At 35.1% G+C, this 19,735-nt stretch overlaps 1 protein-coding gene across 16 annotated transcripts in view; it reads right to left on the bottom strand.

Moving 5' to 3' along the window:
* Positions 1 to 19,735, bottom strand: part of LOC129454094 (uncharacterized) — a 476,448-nt gene that overhangs the window by 366,592 nt on the left and 90,121 nt on the right. For 11 of the 16 annotated variants that reach the window (XM_073865338.1, XM_073865351.1, XM_073865346.1 and 8 more), the window contains 3 exons: positions 1,092 to 1,265; positions 732 to 905; positions 359 to 529 (listed from right to left, as the gene is read on the bottom strand). In XM_073865338.1, the coding sequence (XP_073721439.1) occupies positions 359 to 529; positions 732 to 905; positions 1,092 to 1,265 (519 nt within the window). Of the gene's footprint in view, positions 1 to 358; positions 530 to 731; positions 906 to 1,091; positions 1,266 to 1,640; positions 1,815 to 2,302; positions 2,474 to 10,176; positions 11,966 to 12,063; positions 12,257 to 18,588; positions 18,656 to 18,811; positions 18,941 to 19,735 lie in introns of all 16 variants that reach the window. The other 5 variants (XM_073865347.1, XM_073865342.1, XM_073865343.1 and 2 more) reach the window with 4 other exon arrangements.

The following is a 19,735-nucleotide window of genomic DNA, read 5'->3' on the forward strand; positions in this document are numbered from 1 at the left end:
AATAACTGCTTCTCATGAACCGAAGCTGGATTTGCGCGACGTCTCCTATAATTGACTCCGTTCCTTTGAATTATTTAAAAATAATGCACACCCACTGTATAACTCAAAACTTCGCATTATGGTGCATTACCACCTTGGGTGTGCATTATTTTCGAATAATTGAACAGCCCATCGTCAATTATTCCTTACCTAAATGTATTTTTCTTTATACTGGTAAGTGAAAAATAACAATTTATTATAACTGAATCCAAATCTTCTTTTTACTACATTGTTTAAATTGTTAAGAAAAGAGAAAGTTTTCTATCTTTAAAAATCTTTAATAATCCCACACAGTTATTTCTTGATGTAAGGTTGTTACCTGAGTTTGTGTAGTTGACAGTTTGTATTTTGTAATCCGTTGTGAAGTTTCTTGACTCCTGAATCCTGTAGATTATTGTTGCTCATGTCGAGCTCTTCTAGACCGGGCTTTGATCTTAAAACTGAAGCTAAAGCTGAACAACTTTCTTCTGTTAGACCACAACCACTTAATCTGAAATATTACACAACACAAACATCATTTACAAACACACACAACACAACACTGTGTATTATTTACTTAATTCATCAACCTTCTATACAAAAACATTACAACAATAATACACTTCAATTCATCATTTCCTCTTCATTCAAACTCATGATATTAAATGATGTTGTGTTTGTTAAGAAACTTTAAATAAAGATGAAATCCTCACATGAGTTTGTTGAGTCTACAGTGTTTATCCTTCAGTAGATCACAGATCTGTAGCAGTATTGAATCTTGTAGTTTATGATCATTCAGATTCAGATCTCTCTGGAGTAAAATCTCTTTATCAACAACTTTATTCAGATACTGATGAGCTTCTTCTGCTGAACGACTTTGTAATAATCTGGAGACAGAAGTTTATATTATCTGATTATTATTCCTTTACTGTCACAACATTATATTGCAAAATTAGAAAAATATCTACATATTAGAAAGCTTAAAAGAACACATTTAATGTCTTTTTGTAAATTACATAGGAAAAACAAACTGATTTAAAACAATTAAACTACATATCATTGAGAATGCTCACCTGACTGTCTTCAGTGCACATTTGTGATCTTGTATTAAATCATGGATGTGTTTGACTCCTGATTCTCCAGGATCATTTCCACTGAGATCCAGCTCTGTCAGATGTGAAGGGTTTGATCTCACAGCTGAATATAAAGCAACATAACCTTCTTCTCCAATACTGCAGTCTGAGAGTCTAGAAAGGAGAGAAGTCAAACAGGTCATTATAATGTACAGTAAACATTAAGAACAGAACTTTTTATTTAAGAACTATTTTGATGTAGGATTTGTTTTTTCAAATTGTGTCATCTTAAATTGTTGAATTTATACAATATTTATACAGTTGCAAAATGGTACAAGTGGTACAGTCAGAAAGCAAACCACTGTCATGATAACAAACAAGTTATATTAGAAATATAAGTTAAGATTTTATGTGAAAAAAGTTCCAAGTTGTTCTAAGACAAGTATGGATATTAGTTATTGGTTTTAAGAAGGCTTTAATGAAAGGTTTCGATCCACTTCAAATGTTAACTAGTGCAGATTGGTGTAAAATGTTAATGCTACAGTTCACCTCAGTATTTTCAGTCCACATTTAACATTCATCAGTCCATCAGAGAGCAGCTTAACTCCTGAATCCTGTAGATTATTATTGCTAAGATCAAGCTCCTTTAGACTGATGGAGTCTAAACTGAGAACTGTAGATAGAGCTGAACAACTTTCCTCTGTTAGCTCACATTTATTCAGCCTGAAAATAAAATAAGTTAGAGCACATTCTGAACCCTGTGGTCATCGGATGAATGACGCTTGTGTTACTAAAGGAAACAAAATCACTTTCCTATTCATTCAGCTTCACTGTTATTTACTGGTTTAATGACCTTTTAAACTTTGTCGGGTTATTTGCATCCCTCACAACATTTATAAAAAACAAGACAGTACTTGACAGAATCTTACTAACTGCTCGGCTTACATGAAAAAACTCTTTTTTCTCCCTTAACAGGTAACATTTGTATAAAAAGCTGAAAGTAACTTTGTATAGCACTTCTCAAATTATTTGCCATATTATCTTGTGTTTTTCTCATTTTTGAAAGTAACTTTAGGATAAAGTGTTTGCAAAATGCCTAAGAGTACACGTATATCATACAAAACCATATCTGACCCAGCACATTTATACTTTCTGCTAAAGGCAGCATTTATAAATAATTTTACTGTGTATGATTATTGTGACACACCTACCCTAGGATCTTTAATTCACACTTTGTGTTCATGAGTCCATCACAGAGCAGCTTAACTCCTGAATCCTTCAGTTTATTATCGCTCATATTGACCTCTGTCAGATGGCTATCTGACCCCAGAACTTTAGCTATAGCTGAACAACCTTTATCTGTTAGATTACAATCATTTAGCCTACAAAAACAGACATAACAAAGAATTTGATTTAATACATTCCATATATTTTAAAAATATATATGTTTTCCAATAATATCTACAGAACATGATGTGTCTGACTAGACAAAATAAGGAAAAACAAAGCTATGCAGTCAGCCACCATTTTATCCAATAATACAACAGAATGCCACATGAACAACTTGAGTCATTCAAAGCCATTACACTGGAGGAGCTCTTGACACTAATAAAATCATCCAAATGTGTCAGAAGCAGCACATAATATAATTAACTCGTCGTTGGAATTAGGAAACATTCATACAGCCTTCAATATGTTAGTTATCAAGTTCAAGTTCAACTTTATTTATATAGCACCTTTCTTTAAAACCACATGGCTGACCAAAGTGCTTCACAGTGCATCTAACATTTCACACACAAAAAGATACACACATACACAGTTCAATACATTCACAGCTAAAATAACAATTCTTTAAGAAAATATAAAATAAAATATGAAAAAAATAAACAATGTATTCATTGAAATGTTTTCATTCATTGAGCAGATATGAACCCCTGGGCAGTCATGAAAAGGCTTGAGAGAAAAGGAGGGTCTTCAACAATGACTTAAAACTAGAGATGGAAGGTGCCATCCTAATTTCTAAAGGCAGAGCGTTCCATAAGCGAGGACGGCCACAGAAAAGGCACGCTCTCCTCTGCGCTTGAGTCGTACATGAGGGATCAATAACATAGCCTGGTCAGATGAGCGAAGATTTCTGAGAGGAGAGTAGAGATGTAGAAGTTCAGATAGATATAGGGGAGCGGTATTATGAAGAGACTTATAAACAAAGAGTAGAATTTTAAAATCTATTCTCTGTGAAATCGGCAACCAGTGTAAAGATTAGAGAATCGGAGTAATGTGTTCATATTTGCGGGAACTAGAAAGAAATCTGGCAGCGACATTTTGAACTAGCTGAAGGCGCTTGATCTGAAATTTAGATATACCACAATATAAAGAGTTGCAGTAATCTAAGCGCGAGGTTACAAATGCATGAACAGCCATTTCTAGAGTCTTAGGAGAGAGAAAGTGTTTAATTTTGGAGAGAAGCCGTAATTGGTAAAAGCTAGACCCAATTACTGAAGAGATACGTTTGTCAAATTTTAAGTGTTGATCAATGAAGATGCCAAGATTCTGCACTCGTGAAGATCTAAATACCGATAAACTCTCTAGAATAATGTTTAAAGACTGAGGGTTCTCATTTGTGTTGAATACTATAACCTCAGTCTTTCCTTCATTTAAGAACAGAACATTTTGTGTTAGCCATAATTTGACCTCTTCCAAGCATTGAAGAAGAGATGAAATTGCAGTCGGATTATTTTTCCTGATTGGTAAATAGATTTGTGTGTTGTCCGCATAGAAATGGAAGGATACACCATGTTTCCTGAGAATCGAGCCCAGCGGAAACATATATACCGAGAATAGAGAAGGAGCTAGAATCCCAGCTAACAGAAAAAAGTTCTAAGAACGTTCCCTGAAAGTTCTTTACGTTCCCAAAAACGTTCTGCCAATGTTAAAAGTGTCCAGTTTTCTTGACGTTCTAAGAACGTTTTTGTGTTGTCTCAACATTAGAGGAATGTTACATTTTACCATTTTTAAACGTTATGACAATGTCATGTTTTAATGTTCACAGTCACACAATGTTTAAAACAACAACTGTTTATTATATTGACTTCTTTGATTGTTATGTAAATGATAGAGAAACATTGCATTTTATTATATTTATTTTTTATATTTATATTATTTTATTATATTTATTATATATTATATATTTATTATATATTATATATCTATTATATGTAAGTTTAGATGTTGATGTTTTGTTTCATTTTAAGTCACCATTATTGTGATTAGTGTTCGTTTTAGTTGGGCTCTTGAGCCTTGTCTTTTGCTTGCTAGTTTTTTCCCTGGTTGTGTTAACTTTTTGTTAATACACCACATTTGTTATGAACATGTTAAGTTAGTAGTGTAATTCTGTGGTGTGGTGGTTGGTACATAATGGTAAAAAATCATTCCTAATTAATTTACTAATCAAAAGTTTTTTTTCTGTCAATAATGTAAATGAGATCCAGCTCTTTCACAGCAGTTTGTCATTAAAGAGTTTTAGAAACTTTGGACAAAAAATATCCGCTATTTAATTGGGATGCACAAACATCAAGAATCAGAGTATGAATCTCAACCATGGTGACAATTAAATGAAAAACTTCATGCTGCAATGCATGCTGGGTATTAACAAATTACAAATCTCATTCAGGACTCCCAGCATGCACTGCAGCATGGATAAATAATGATTTTTTTCCAATTTTCTTTGTCACCATGGTTGAGATTCATAGTCTGATTCTTGATGTTTGTGCGTCCCAATTATACAGCAGATATTTTTTGTCCAAAGTTTCTTAAACTCCTTAATGACAAACTGCTGTGAAAGTGCTGGATCTCATTTACATCATTGACAGAAAATAAACTTTTGATTAGTAAATTAATTAGGAATGATTTTTTACCATTATGTACCAACCACCACTCCACAGAATTACACTACTAACTTAACATGTTCATAACACATGTGGTGTATTAACAAAAAGTTAACACAACCAGGGAAAAAACTAGCAAGCAAAAGACAAGGCTCAAGAGCCCAACTAAAACGAACACTAATCACAATAATGGTGACTTAAAATGAAATAAAACATCAACATCTAAACTTATATATAATAGATATATAATATATAATAAATATATAATATATAATAAATATAATAAAATAATATAAATATAAAAAATAAATATAATAAAATGCAATGTTTCTCTATCATTTACATAACAATCATATAAGTCAATATAATAAACAGTTGTTGTTTTAAACATTGTGTGAACATTAAAAAATGACATTGTCATAACGTTTAAAAATGGTAAAATGTAACATTCCTCTAACGTTGAGACAACACAAAAACGTTCTTAGAACGTCAAGAAAACTGGACACTTTTAACGTTGGCAGAACGTTTTTGGGAACGTAAAGAACTTTCAGGGAACGTTCTTAGAACTTTTTTCTGTTAGCTGGGATAGAGCCTTGTTGAAGGCCACAGGATAGCAAGGCAGGTGAGGATATAAAGTTACCCAGTTTCATTATGAACTTTATGTCGGTTAGGTATGACCGAAACCAGCTCAAAACATTTTCTTTTAGACCTACCCAGGTCTCAAGCCTTGATAATAAAAGACAGTGGTCTATAGTATCAAATACAGCTGATAAATCAAGAAGAATGAGAATCACAGAGTCAGTAGAAAGATAAATATAATTTAAAACTTGCAGAAGGGCAGTCTCAGTACTGTGAGCAGATTTAAAGCCTGATTGAAAAATCTCATAAATACAATTTGTATTCAAAAAACTTTGAAGTTGATTTAACACAACTTTCTCCAAGATTTTAGACATGAAAGGCAGGACAGAGATAGGTCGAAAGTTTTTTTGGGGAGTGAGGGGTCTAGTGACGGCTTCTTGAGTAAAGGGGTAACAGTGGCAATTTTAAGATTGGCAGAAACTGAGCCAGTTTGCGGGCACTTGTTTATCAAAGACATCAGGCCTAGACAACTACGCAGTAGTGGCTAGACAACTACGCACATTCTTATTAAATAACGTATTAAAAAATTCCAATCAGGATTCAGGCCCCACCAGAGACAGCACTGGTTAGAGTAAAAAAAAAACTCATTTCCGTTCATGGTGCATTCCCGCTTCTTATATTAGTAGACCTTCCGTAGCTTTTGACACAATAGTCCCTTTCACACATACAGTCTTTACTGGTAATTTATTGGTAAATTGCAGTTAACATGTCACGTGTGAACAGAACCTTTCCGGTAAATCAGTGCTCCCAATTTACCAGTGAAACCCCATTCACACAGACCTCTGGTCCCAGAAAATACCCGTAAAATTGCCAGACAAGCGTCTGTGTGAACAAAAACTCGTTCCGTTAATCTTCTGGGATCGTTGCCGGAAAGAGGACCTAGTAAGATACGCGGGTAACCCTCTGTGTGAACAAGAATGCCGTAAAGGGCGTGTCGAGGTGAGGACGTGCGCCATCATCACAACACAAGTTATGGTTCAGCTCCTTACAACGAGAGATAACATGCATATTAACATTCACCACGAGAAATGTTGCAAACTAGATTGAAGCAGTTATCAGGAAATGATATATGAGAGGCATAAACAATGACGCACGTGCCGTAGCGAGGACGCGCGTGTCATGGCAACATGAAGTTGGTTCAACTCTTTAAAATGAGGGATTTACAACATTCACTACGAGAAATGTCAGCATACTGGACTGAAGCAGATATCAGGTAAGTTAGCTCGTTACTTACTGCGTTGAAACGGAGATCATTCAGCAGCATAAAAGAATATCGCGTCACGTGCTCATTTGAGCTATAATAAACGAAAATACCCGCATGTCATCCCAACGAGATATATCGTTCAGCTTCTCAAAACGCGGGTTTTAAATGCATGTAAACAATCACGATGAGAAATGTCTGAAAACTGTATCAAAGCAGAAATCAGGGAGCTCGTCAAATATCCACTCTGAAGCTGAGATCATTCACCAGAATAGAACTGTGCGTTCACGCGCTCCTTTGTATCATAAACAAAAATGCACGCGAGTTGTTTCTGGAGAGAGAAATAATATATAATATGCAAACTTCAGACGCTGCGTAGAAGAGAGGGCGGGACTTTCAATAGGTCGCGTGTCTTTCCGGGACCGTCACATGCCGGATAAACTTGGCAGTGTGAATGAAAAAAAATCTAACTATTCCGGAAAAATCCAGGATGCATTTGTATTTTCCGGAATGTCTGTGTGAAAAGGGCTTAAGACAGGTTGTAAGATTACCAGTAATTTACCGGTAAGCGCTATGTGTGAACGAAAAATATAGGATTACCGGCATTTAGAACGGACGACGTCAGACCGCGCTGACAGATCGGGCCAATCAGAACGTTTTTAAACAGATGATGCGTGCACCAGCGCGCTGTTAACATTCATTTCCACACCCATGCTGCTTAAAAGTCGAGCACAACTGAAGTTAACATCCACATTTCTTCAAAGTTGTTTAAAACAGCTTACCATATATTTGCCAAATTGCGGACGTCCTTAGCACACCCTCGGTGAAGCCTAATGTGCAAACACAGGTTCCGTTTGACGCCGCCTAACGCAATGTTGTTTGGTCACGAGCAACTTCACGACCGTTTGCCACAGACGTAAAAACAACAAAATACGGACCGACGATATTAAGTCATAACCCGCCATTGTGTACAAATACGACACGGAGCTCGCGGCCGTGTGCCACAGGTAACTTCCGCTTTCTCTCAGAGTTTACCGGTATTTTGATACTAATGTGTGAATGATGTCTTACTGGTAAAAAGACGGAACGTCACTGCATGTGTGAACAGCACATTTTTATATTTACTGGTAAATTCATTCTGGTAAATTCATGGTAATTTACTAGAATTACTGTGTGAAAGAGGCTACTATCTCATACAACTCTAACTGACGGACTAGAAACTATGTTGGCATTTATGAGCAGGTGTTAGCCTGGTTTAGGTCCTAGCTGTAAGAATTTATAGTCTGCCATGACACAGATTCCACTCTAACTTAGCTGTTGAAACACACTCATCGCTCTAAAAGTATTGATGATCATAAAGGTAATCTCAGATCAAGCAATACAATAATATAACCTGAAGTGATATTTTTTTAATAGTAGTATGGGAGCCAAAGTGAGACTTTGAGAACCAACACAGGTCGAAGGGGGTCTAGAATAATAAAATACATCTGTATAAACATTATTCAATCAGTTGGGTGAGCACACAGTTGGGTACCAAGATAGTCTGATACTATAAATCCGATGACCCGTTTGGGCACACAGTTGGGGATAGGGGTCATTTCTGGTACTAGTCTTAATTCCCTTATTATCATCCGGGATGGGAAAACAGGTTCAAACAGTTGAAACTAGTTCAATCTGACTCCGCTGGACCCAAAGTAGGATGTGCTTTGTCACTGCTACCACAATAAACTACTATTATCAAGATTTTTTATATCCTAATCATTTTTTCTTATATAATGGACTACTATCACTTTGTTTACGTAAATGAGGAAAAATCATGTTACATATTAAAAATGGCATACCGCAGGGGTCAGTTCTAGGCCTTATCCCTTTCTTGTTACACATGCTACCTCTAGGAGATGTTATCAGGAAACATCAGTTTTTGTTGATGATTTCAATTATAATAAAGCATTTAACAGCTCTGTGGTACAAAAAAAGGTAAATTATTGATCAAAATTAAAGTAAGGGGAAAGGCAGAGGACTATTAATAAATGTATTTAAAGGCACACCGCGGAACTTTTTGGCCACAAGGGGGCGCTAGACATGTATTTTTCACACCTAGCGCCCCTAGAGGCCACAAGCGCCGCAGCACTGTCGCAAAGGAAAAGAACTGGCCAACCTTAAAACTTAAAACTAAACTAAAAACTAAACCTTTAAAACACTTAACGATCAACATTTTGAGGCATCAGGGAGAAACGCAGACATGTTACAACTTTCTGATGAGAAACTCGTGGCAGAAGCCATTTTTCAATCTGCAGCCTCCGGATGTCGTATTTCTAAGCTGCATACGTCATCAAGACTGTCTTATTTCACAATATTAACAATTATAAAGTTGACTATTATACTTAGTTAATCGTAAATTGTTGCAGTATGCTTATGACTTGCGAATGTAATGCTCAGTTTACCTTAATAAACCAGGCTTGATGACGTATGCAGCCTGCATATTTGACCTCCGGAGGCTGCAGGCTTCCAATTGAGAAACGACCAGAAGTATTTCCTTGCCTTTTTCCAAACAAATATTGTTGCATCGTCCCTCTATCCCTGGCCACCAGGATTTTCCGCAATGGCCCTGGTTCTTCCTCTCTTTTGTGTGAAAATTGTCACTCCAAATCCAAGTAAACCGATGTGTTTAGGTCTGCCGCTTTGTAATACGTCACGCGAGTGACAGCGGAACGCAGCAAATAGGGAAGAGAGAAATGCTTGGATCTGATTGGTGAATGAATAGGGTTTGGTTTTACACTGTGTGAGTTTGAGCTGTTTGACTGCTATAGCCTCCTGGATTGTAATGTAAATACCATAGACAGTAAAAGAAAGGTAAATACATAAACACGTGAATGCAGCATCTGAATACAGGTAACTATATGCAAGATAATCGCCGTCATTTATAAAGAAGATCGCATTTATGTATGAATCAAGATTGTGAGTTTATATAAAAAAATTGCCTTAAAGGGGAATAGAACCCGGGTCGTAACACGGTGCCACAGAGTCACATAATAGAAGTTGCTCTCTACACTCCTTAAGTAGCCTCCAGCAAAAATCACGTAAAAAAAATGTGTTGAGGAAGTGGAGGAAGTGACGTATGCTGTAAAGCAGTCGATTTTGTAGTTTTTTTGTGCTCTGGTTACTACCCGAAACCCTAAGTGTTAAAGTACGAGTCAAAGCGATACAGACCCCCTCAGGCTATGGTAGACATGTCATTCAACCTATTTAAAGTCAATGTACTATCACAAGGGTCTTGAAAATGTATTATGAAGGTTGAAAAACTACATGGTGTCGCTTAAAAAAAAACTTTGAAAACAATATTTTACATTTTAATACTTACAAAGCCTTTTTGGCTGTTTTGACAACTGTTGATAATCTAATGAGACATTCATCTGATTTCTTGAATTTCTGAAGCTCAAAGACCTCCAGTTCCACTTCTGATGTCAGCAACACAAAGGCCAGAGCAGACCACTGAGCAGGTGAAAGGTCAGCAGATGAGAGACTTCCTTCATTAAGATGCTTTTGAACCTCCTTCACCAGAGATTGATCATTCAGTTCATTCAGACAGTAAAACAGATTGATGGATCTCTCTGCTGATGAATTATCTTCAAATTTCTGCTTGATGTACTCCACTATTTCTTTGTTGCTCTGTTCATTGCTCTCTTCTTGTGTTAAGAGACCTCGTAAGAGCGAACGATTAGACTCAAGTGACAGACCAAGGAGGAAGCGAAGGAAAAGATCCAGATGTCCATTTTCACTCTCAAGTGCTTTATCCACTGCAGTCTTTAGTAAACCAATTATTGCTTCATTGTTATTTTCCTGTTCTGTGTGCTCCTGAACAAACACATTTTTCTTGTTGATGTCTAGAAACAGATGCGCATACAGAGCTGCAGTAAACTCCTGAATGCTCAAGTGAACAAAACAGTACATGGTACCAGTAATGATCCCTGTTTCCTGTCTAAATATCTGTGTGCACATCCCTGAGTAAACTGATGCTTTAGTTATATCAATGCCACAGGCCTCCAAGTCTGAGTCATAGAAGATCAAATAGCTTTTTTCCAGGTTTTGAAATGCCAGTTTTCCCAGTGAATGGATAACATCTTTATCCCAGAAAATATCTGGTAAATATTCTCCTTCATACTTTCTTCTGCTTTGTTGAATCTGAAAGCGAAAGAAATGTGTGTACATTTGTGTCAGAGTTCTAGGAGTATCTTCAGATGTTGTGTCATCAGACTGATTTCTCTTCTTCTCCAGAATGTTCTGAAGCACAGTGGCTGAAATCCAGCAGAATACTGGGATATGACACATGATGAAAAGACTCTTTGATTTTTTAACATGATCAATGATGGTGTTGGCCAGATTCTCATCAGTGAATCTTTTTCTGAAGTACTCCACCTTCTGTGCGTCATTGAATCCTCGTACCTCTGTCACCCGGTCAATACATTCAGGTGGTATCTTACTGGCTGCTGCTGGTCTGGTGGTCATCCAGATGAGAGCAGAAGGAAACAGATTTCCTTTGATGAGGTTTGTTAGGAGAACATCCAGAGAAGCAGGAGATGTGATATCCCGTAACATCTCATTACTGTTAAACTTCAGAGAAAGACGACATTCATCCAATCCATCAAAGATGAACAGAACATTTTTGTTATTTCTTGTAAGGTTCAGTCCTTTAACCTCTGGAAAAAACTGAATTATAAGGTCCATCAGACTTACTCTTTCTTTATCCTTTAAGTTTAACTCTCTGAAGGGTAGAGGAAATATGAAGCTGATATCTTTATTTTCCTTTCCTTCGGCCCAGTCCAGAACAAATTTTTGAACAGAGACAGATTTCCCAATGCCAGCAACTCCTTTTGTTAACACAGTTCTGATGTTCTGATCTCCGTCAATGTGGTTAAACATATTACTGAATTCAATCTGTGTCTCTGGTGTTTCTAGATGCCTGGAAGTGACTTCAATATGTCTTATCTCATGTTCAGTATTGATTTGTTCACCTCCACCCTGAGTGATGTAGAGATCTGTGTAGATCTTATTTAGAAGTGTGGAGTCACCATGATTTGCAATTCCTTCAAATACACGTTGATACCTCTTCTCCTGGTTTGATTTCAGTTGACAGATGTAGACCAGCTCATCTAAAACACAGGAATAAAAAGTGTCCATGATTCATACATTTCTCCCCTACATTTTATAAGTGACAATATGACAAATGATGATGTCTTGAGCTTCTTACCTTCCAGCTTATCAGCATGTTCATCTTGTTTCAAACATCTGAGAAAGTGGAGTGTGATATCAAGAAATGCTTCTCTGATTTGGTTTCTGTCTTTATAGTCTTTCACTAAGTCTTGTATGTTTTCATTTCTCAATATCTTCTGAAACCTTTCCAACTCTTTCTTCTGTAATGTGTTTATTTCACATCCAAGATCCTAACAAAAAAACTCATTTTTAATACCTAGGTTCTGCATAAAGGTAAAAATTGATACTGTACTGATACTGACACCTATGCTTTTTGTCTTGAACATAAACTGTGTTTACATTGGCCTCTTGACTGCAGTTTAATTTTCACAATCAAGTCCAGAAATGAATGAAAGACATCACCCAAAAGGTCTATGTGCCAACAGTCTTTCAATAATAATGTTATGAAGCAAAATGGTGCTTCAGTGCTGCTAACATGACCTGCTGACGTAGTTTCCAGTGTATTCTGTGTCTTCACACTGGCAACTACGTCAGCAGGTCATGTTAGCAGCACTGAAGCATCAAGGAGGAGAACAAATTGTTGAATAATATCATTCATTTTGTTTTCTTTGCACACAAAAGTGTTCTCTTCACTTCATAATATTACTATTGAACGACTAATGGCACATGGACCTTTTGGGCGATGTCTTTCATTCTTTTTGGGCCTGATTGTGAAAATGAAACTGCAGTCCATGAGGCAGCGAGCATAAATCACTGCTGTGTGCACATGAGGTTTGGCACTTTGGCAGCCAGGCAAATAATTCAAGGATCTGTCGCTACACTGTAAAAAATGTCTGTAAATTAAACAGTAAAATACCGTATAAGTGATACAGAATAAAACCGTATTTCACAAAACATGTGATAACCGTAGGATTCACTGTGAAAAACTTTAATTAGTTTTACAGACTAAGACCTTACATTTAACAGTAAAAAACATATAAAAATATGGTTTATTGCAGTAAAATTAACAAGATACTGTATTACCATAAAAATGAAAAAAAAAATCTTGATCAATATCAGTGTAATAGATATGGCATTATGCGTTATTGATGTAACATTAAAACTTTTAGAGAATATATTTGTTACCAATATACTGAACCATCTGTTTATATTTTACTAAATCCTTGTTGATAGAGTTTAAAAATTAGAATAATATCAGTCTGCACTATAGTGGTCATCATGCAGGCATTTGTCATCAAGTTCCTAATTTTATCACACTAAAATTACTTTTAAACATAAAATTACAATTATTTTCTAAACATGGACGATAAGTTTACAACTGCTGTCAAAACAAGATACAAGTCCTCAACTATTCCAGCATCCACACGTGATTTAGCAGACAAATATTCTTTCTGACGTGATGTAATCACAAGTCAAATGGATATTTTCCACCAAATTTATCCCATTAAATCTCCAGTTTGTGGTTGTTTAAGATTCATTTGAAGTCACCATTATTGTAATTAGTGTTTCCTTTAGTTAGGCATTTGTCCTTGTAACCTTCATTGACCTAACTCTCCTCTTTTAGCAATTGCAACAGTGCTTTATTAAGACCACTTGTTTATTGCTAGAGGAAGTAGAAAAAACTATCATGTGATCTATTGATTGCTTGTATGTCATGCATATAATTTTATATGCATAAAATCTTATAAATATTTTATGAACATGAAATGATAAAAGAACAATAAAGATATAAAGCACAAAAAAGTGATGCTCTATGCAAATGACACTGTTTTGAACAAGACTGCTGTAATGCTTTAGTTAGTTTCTTTTTTTAGTTTCTGTAGACATCAACACTTTGGATACAAATCTCAACGATGGTGACAGTAAATGGTAAGAAAGTTGCACAATTTTGTCATGTCACAATGCATGATGGGAGTTATGAATGAGTTTTCTACAATCCTGGTACCCAGCATGCATTGCAGCATAAAGCTTTGTTGATGAATGTCACCATTGTTGCGTTTCATAGGCGGATTAAAGTGTCTGTAAAGACTACGGAGAATTTACTGTAAATCTACAGTATTTTAAAGGAATTAAAGGAAATGTCTATAAACATAATGGAAATAGTACTGGTAATCTATTTTACTGATTTTTTTACAGTGTAGCATTTAAATTAGACAGTTCTGAGCTGTAAAATAGATGGTACTGAACCGTCATTTGTACAACATAAACCTTTACAATAAATAGTTTTGAGCTGTAAAAAATGGTAATGAACCATAAGTATTACAATGTTAACCCTTGAATTTGACAGATATAAACTGTTTTAGCAACATAAACATGTTAAATAGACAGTTATAAACTGTAAAAAAAACATTTAAAATAACCAATAACATTGCTACCGTATTTTTGACGGTAAAGATCTGGCAACCACAGCTGCCGGTTTTCTACCGTAAAATGTACGGTTTATTTTTAACAGTGTAACATTATATACACAATAACGTTAGCTTTGTGTAATAGTTGATACGCTTTAGCTATGATTTGAACTATGGTATATAGTTATGGTTATTTATTTTGATTGTTATCAGAAATAATCTACTCCAGAGCGACTCTGTTGTTATTGATTTTATCCAGAAGTCTACCACACTAAAAAAATTATTCATTGGATTTAATCAATTTTTTAAGGTAAGTGGTTGCAATCAATTTATTTAAGCTACATTTAAACAAAAAAGATTAGTAACGTAAAATAAAATATAAAACTTTTGTTTAAACGTAGCTTAAATAAATTGATTGCAACCACTAACCTTAAAAAATTATTAAATTCAATTAATAATTTTTTTCAGTGCAGAATAAAGCAATAAACCCCAAGAAGCAGTGGTTTACCAGTGCATTTTATAACAGCTAAGGGGCGTTGTTAGGGACGACGTGAAGCAGAAACCCCCTTAGCTGTTATAAAATGCACTGTAACCCCACTGCTTCGAGGGGGTTTATTGCGTTTATAAAACGGTTACTTCATATGCATAACGTTAGAGGGATTTTATAAAATAAAACACAAATAAGTTGTAATTATATTAGTACAAATATTACTCTTCCGCCAAACAAAGTAGTTCCTCAGAATCAAGTGTGACTGAAACAGAGCGCAGATCCCAACCAACACAGATGCAGCAAAGACACAATGAAAATATGATTAAAGACTGTGGTGTTTATTTTATAAATCACCATTCATCTAATTTATACATTAACATTTATATTAATCTATAAATTTGATGCAACTGTTGAAGTGATGATCAAATATGCTTGGAAGCATGCTGAACTCTTTCCCCGTCAGTGATTTTTTTTTTAAGTTGCCCGACCCAGTTTTAGTTTAATGCCTAACAGAAAAACTATCTTCTTTAAATAAACATAAAATGTCAAATGAAAGAACAGACCATCCGCTTTCAAACAAAAACAAACAAAAAAACATTTCATCCTACCTTCATTTGTTCTCTTATCACCTCTCAAATTTTTTAGCTAAAAGCGGAGATAATTCCATTTTTGTGAAGAACTTTTGTAAGAGATCAGATTCAAAGCCATCAAAACGTACACGCTGTGTTTTCAGTGTTAAGTGAATGCGTCGGTGTTTAAGTTGGGTAGGATCGACATCTAGTGGATAATAGCAGACGTATGAACTTGAGTTATAAACTCCTCAGACAACGGTTTCTCTTTAACGACGAGATGACTCAACAATATTTATTGACATTTATCTGGATATCGCCATTAATTGTGCAATTGTAGACAACTTAAAAATATGATTAAAGACACTGTTGTTTATTTTCAAAAATCAGTACGCAGCAACAGTGGGGCAGTGATACTTATGTGGTCTGAACCGTGAGGTTACCGGTGTATTTTATCACGGCTTATTACACGGCTCTCTAGAATGCTTGATTCTGATTGGTCAGTTGAGACATTTGCAGGTTCGTTCTTTTCAAATAATAACCGCTCCAAAATAATAACGCATAGCCGGACTACTTGCACGAGTAAAATCGCTCCGCGCCAATAAAGATCAATAAAGATTACTGTCTGTTTGGCGCCATCTTGTGACAAACACTCGACAACCACGACAAGACACAGACAGCTTACTGAGACTGAACTTGACAAAATAGAGCATGACAGCTACGAAGCCAACACACAAAAAAATACAGAATGGGCATTAAAACTTCTCAAAGACTGGCTAAAAGAGAAAAAATGAAGCGGAGGATCTTAATAAGGTATTACGATCATTTTATGCATCTGTGCAAAGTTTCGCGGAAGGATAAAAATGTTAATTTAAAACAAATATGCCAATAAAATGTTTCAAATTCATATTCATGTCCAGTTTTTTTTCTTATGTGGCAAGTAGCCGTGTAATAAGCGGGATAATGTAGAGGCAGCCGGTAGTTATTGGGAAATAAGCCCCTTCAGTGTGATACAAGACCCTCCCCAGCTAGCAATAAAAAGTTCTAAGAACGTTCCCTGAAAGTTCCCAATGTTCCCAAAAACATTCTGCCAACGTTAACAGCGACTAGTTTTTTTTAAGTTCTAGGAACGTTTCTGTTGTCTGAACGTTAGAGTAATGTTACATTTTACCATTTTTAAACGTTATGACAATGTCATGTTTTAATGTTCACACAATGTTTAAAACAACAACTGTTTATTATATTGACTTGTTTAATTGTTATGTAAATGATAGAGAAACATTGCATTTTATTATTTTATAAAACATTATTTCTGAATGTTCAGTAAATATATTGCTGTAGAAAACTCAATTCACTTATTAGGTTTAGATGTTGATGTTTTGTTTCATTTTAAGTCACCCTTATTGTGATTAGTGTTTGTTTTAGTTGGTCTCTTGACACTTGACTTTTTGCCTGCTAGTTTTTTTCCTGGTTGTGTTAACTTTGTGTTAATGCACCACATTTGTTATGAAAAGTTAATAGTGTAATTCTGTGGTTGTTGGTACATAATGGTAAAGATCATCACCTAATTAATTTACTAATCAAAAGTTTATTTTCTGCCAATAATGTAAATGAGATCCAGTGCTTTCACAGCAGTTTGTCATTAAGCAGTTTTAGAAACTTTGGACAAAAAATATCCGCTTTATAATTGGGATGCACAAACATCAAGAATCAGACTATGAATCTCAATCATGGTGACAATTAAATGAAAAACTTCATGCTGCAATGCATGCTGGATATTAACAAATTACAAATCACATTCAGGACTCCCAGCATGCACTGCAGCATGGATAAATAAGGATTTTTTAACAATTTTAATTGTCACCATGATTGAGATTCATAGTCTGATTCTTGATGTTTGTGCATCCCAATTATACAGCGGATATTTTTTGTCCAAAGTTTCTAAAACTCCTTAATGACAAACTGCTGTGAAAGAGCTGGATCTAATATACATTTTTGACAGAAAATAAACTTTTGATTAGTAAATTAATTAGGTGATGATCTTTACCATTATGTACCAACAACCACAGAATTACACTATTAACTTTTCATAACAAATGTGGTGCATTAACACAAAGTTAACACAACCAGGAAAAAACTAGCAGGCAAAAAGGCAAGTGTCAAGAGACCAACTAAAACAAACACTAATCACAATAAGGGTGACTTAAAATGAAACAAAACATCAACATCTAAACCTAGTAAGTGAATTGAGTTTTCTACAGCAATATATTTACTGAACATTCAGAAATAATGTTTTATAAAATAATAAAATGCAATGTTTCTCTATCATTTACATAACAATTAAACAAGTCAATATAATAAACAGTTGTTGTTTTAAACATTGTGTGAACATTAAAACATGACATTGTCATAACGTTTAAAAATGGTAAAATGTAACATTACTCTAACGTTCAGACAACAGAAACGTTCCTAGAACTTAAAAAAAACTAGTCGCTGTTAACGTTGGCAGAATGTTTTTGGGAACATTGGGAACTTTCAGGGAACGTTCTTAGAACTTTTTATTGCTAGCTGGGCTCCGCTTCGCGTCGGGTCCTGATCACACTGTCGGGGCTTATTTCCCAATAACTACCGGCTGCCTCTACATTATCCCTTACTTAGAACGCGTTTCAACCAATCAGAATGAAGAACCAGAACCGCCCGTTTTATAAGATACATTTGGGCCACAAAAGAATGGTTAATAAAACAAGATAAAAAACCAAATGACATTTGTAAATAAAACATTTTGTATTGATTACAAATTCTGTGCAAACAAACATAAGTGTAAGGTGCTTCAAACTTAAAAATTTATAAAATGTTTTCTGTTTTGGTTTAATTAAAATTCTAAAAGATTAAGATTGAAATTTGTTTGGGGGGACACAAAGGGATGGGCCATACACAAAAGGTCTAAAATATGTAATTATTTAAATACTGTGGAAATGATATAGAATTTACAATAATTAAAAACAACTTATTAAATAATATAACCTAGTTTTGGGCTCTTGTTTTACTGTATGGGCTCTGGGAGAAAAATTTAAGATTCTGTTGAGTGCTTTTTCTGTAAGTCTGTGAAACTTAATAATCAATGTGTTGTATTAATGGAAATATTTTTTCTATACCTTGAAGATCCGGGGAAGCTCGTCTTCAGAGTTATGAATGTCGGCCTCTGATGCCTCATACTGATGCCTGTTTGAAAAAGCATTAGATTATTAGAGAAATCTTATCATTAATAATGTTATTATTTAATGTGCATACAGTATGTGTTTTTTCCACATAAGCCACAAAATTTATAAGAGCCACAATTTAAACTGAGACACAACTATCTGAAAGTTGTGTACTCACCTGTTGATCAGAAAAGTTGCCAGTTCCTCATCACTCTTTATTCCTCTCTGTTCTTTTAGTGCTTTCCATCGGTTAATTTCTGAACCAATATTTACTGAGGTTTCCGGTCTCTGGTTACTTATAAAAATGCTAACATAAACAAATAAATCACATAGAAACTACTGCAGCATAAACCATATTCATTATTTAATCAATACATGATCATATATAATGATTAAATAATTAATCAGTAATGAACAATAAATCCTTGCTAGTGAAGAAAAATACAGTTCTCAATAAAATAAATAACATCTGCAGCCCTCCCCAGCCAACATTGCTTTGTGGGGCCAATGTAGGCCCCATATGGGCTTGCAATATGGGCCCCAAGTTGGTTTGTCCACGGGTTCCATGCTGGCCCCATCTGACTTAGCCCACATGAACCATCTGTAGAAACTGAAGCCAATGTGGACTAAACCAAAGTCAAGTATGGGTGTGGTTGGGTTGAAGAAGTGATGAAGTTAATTAGATAATGAAGAGATGAATGAAGGGATGATTGACCATTAATGATAAACGCCTGCTGTTAATAAACAGAATCACTAAAGAAAGATGAACAAGAAGAGAATAAAGAGAAAAGACCAGCAGAAACACAACAACTACAAACATTCTATAAAAATTATTGGTGGAGCTAATGTAGACTGCAAAATCCCCAGTGTTAAATTAATGCTGTTCAGTGTTTATTAAGGTCCACACAAATGAAATAGTGTGGAGTTAATCTGTGACTTTATCTTTTTTTTCACCATGTCTGTTTGATTTTTCTGTTTTTGATCTCTTTGATTTATTTAAAGTCACCATCATGGTGATCATTGTTTGTTTTAGTTGGACTCTTGACTCTTGGGTTTCAGCTTGTTTGTTAATTTCTGGCTGCTATAACTTTGTGTTTATATT

This window comes from Misgurnus anguillicaudatus, unplaced genomic scaffold, assembly GCF_027580225.2.
Source record: "Misgurnus anguillicaudatus unplaced genomic scaffold, ASM2758022v2 HiC_scaffold_31, whole genome shotgun sequence".
NCBI classification, from domain to species: domain Eukaryota; kingdom Metazoa; phylum Chordata; class Actinopteri; order Cypriniformes; family Cobitidae; genus Misgurnus; species Misgurnus anguillicaudatus.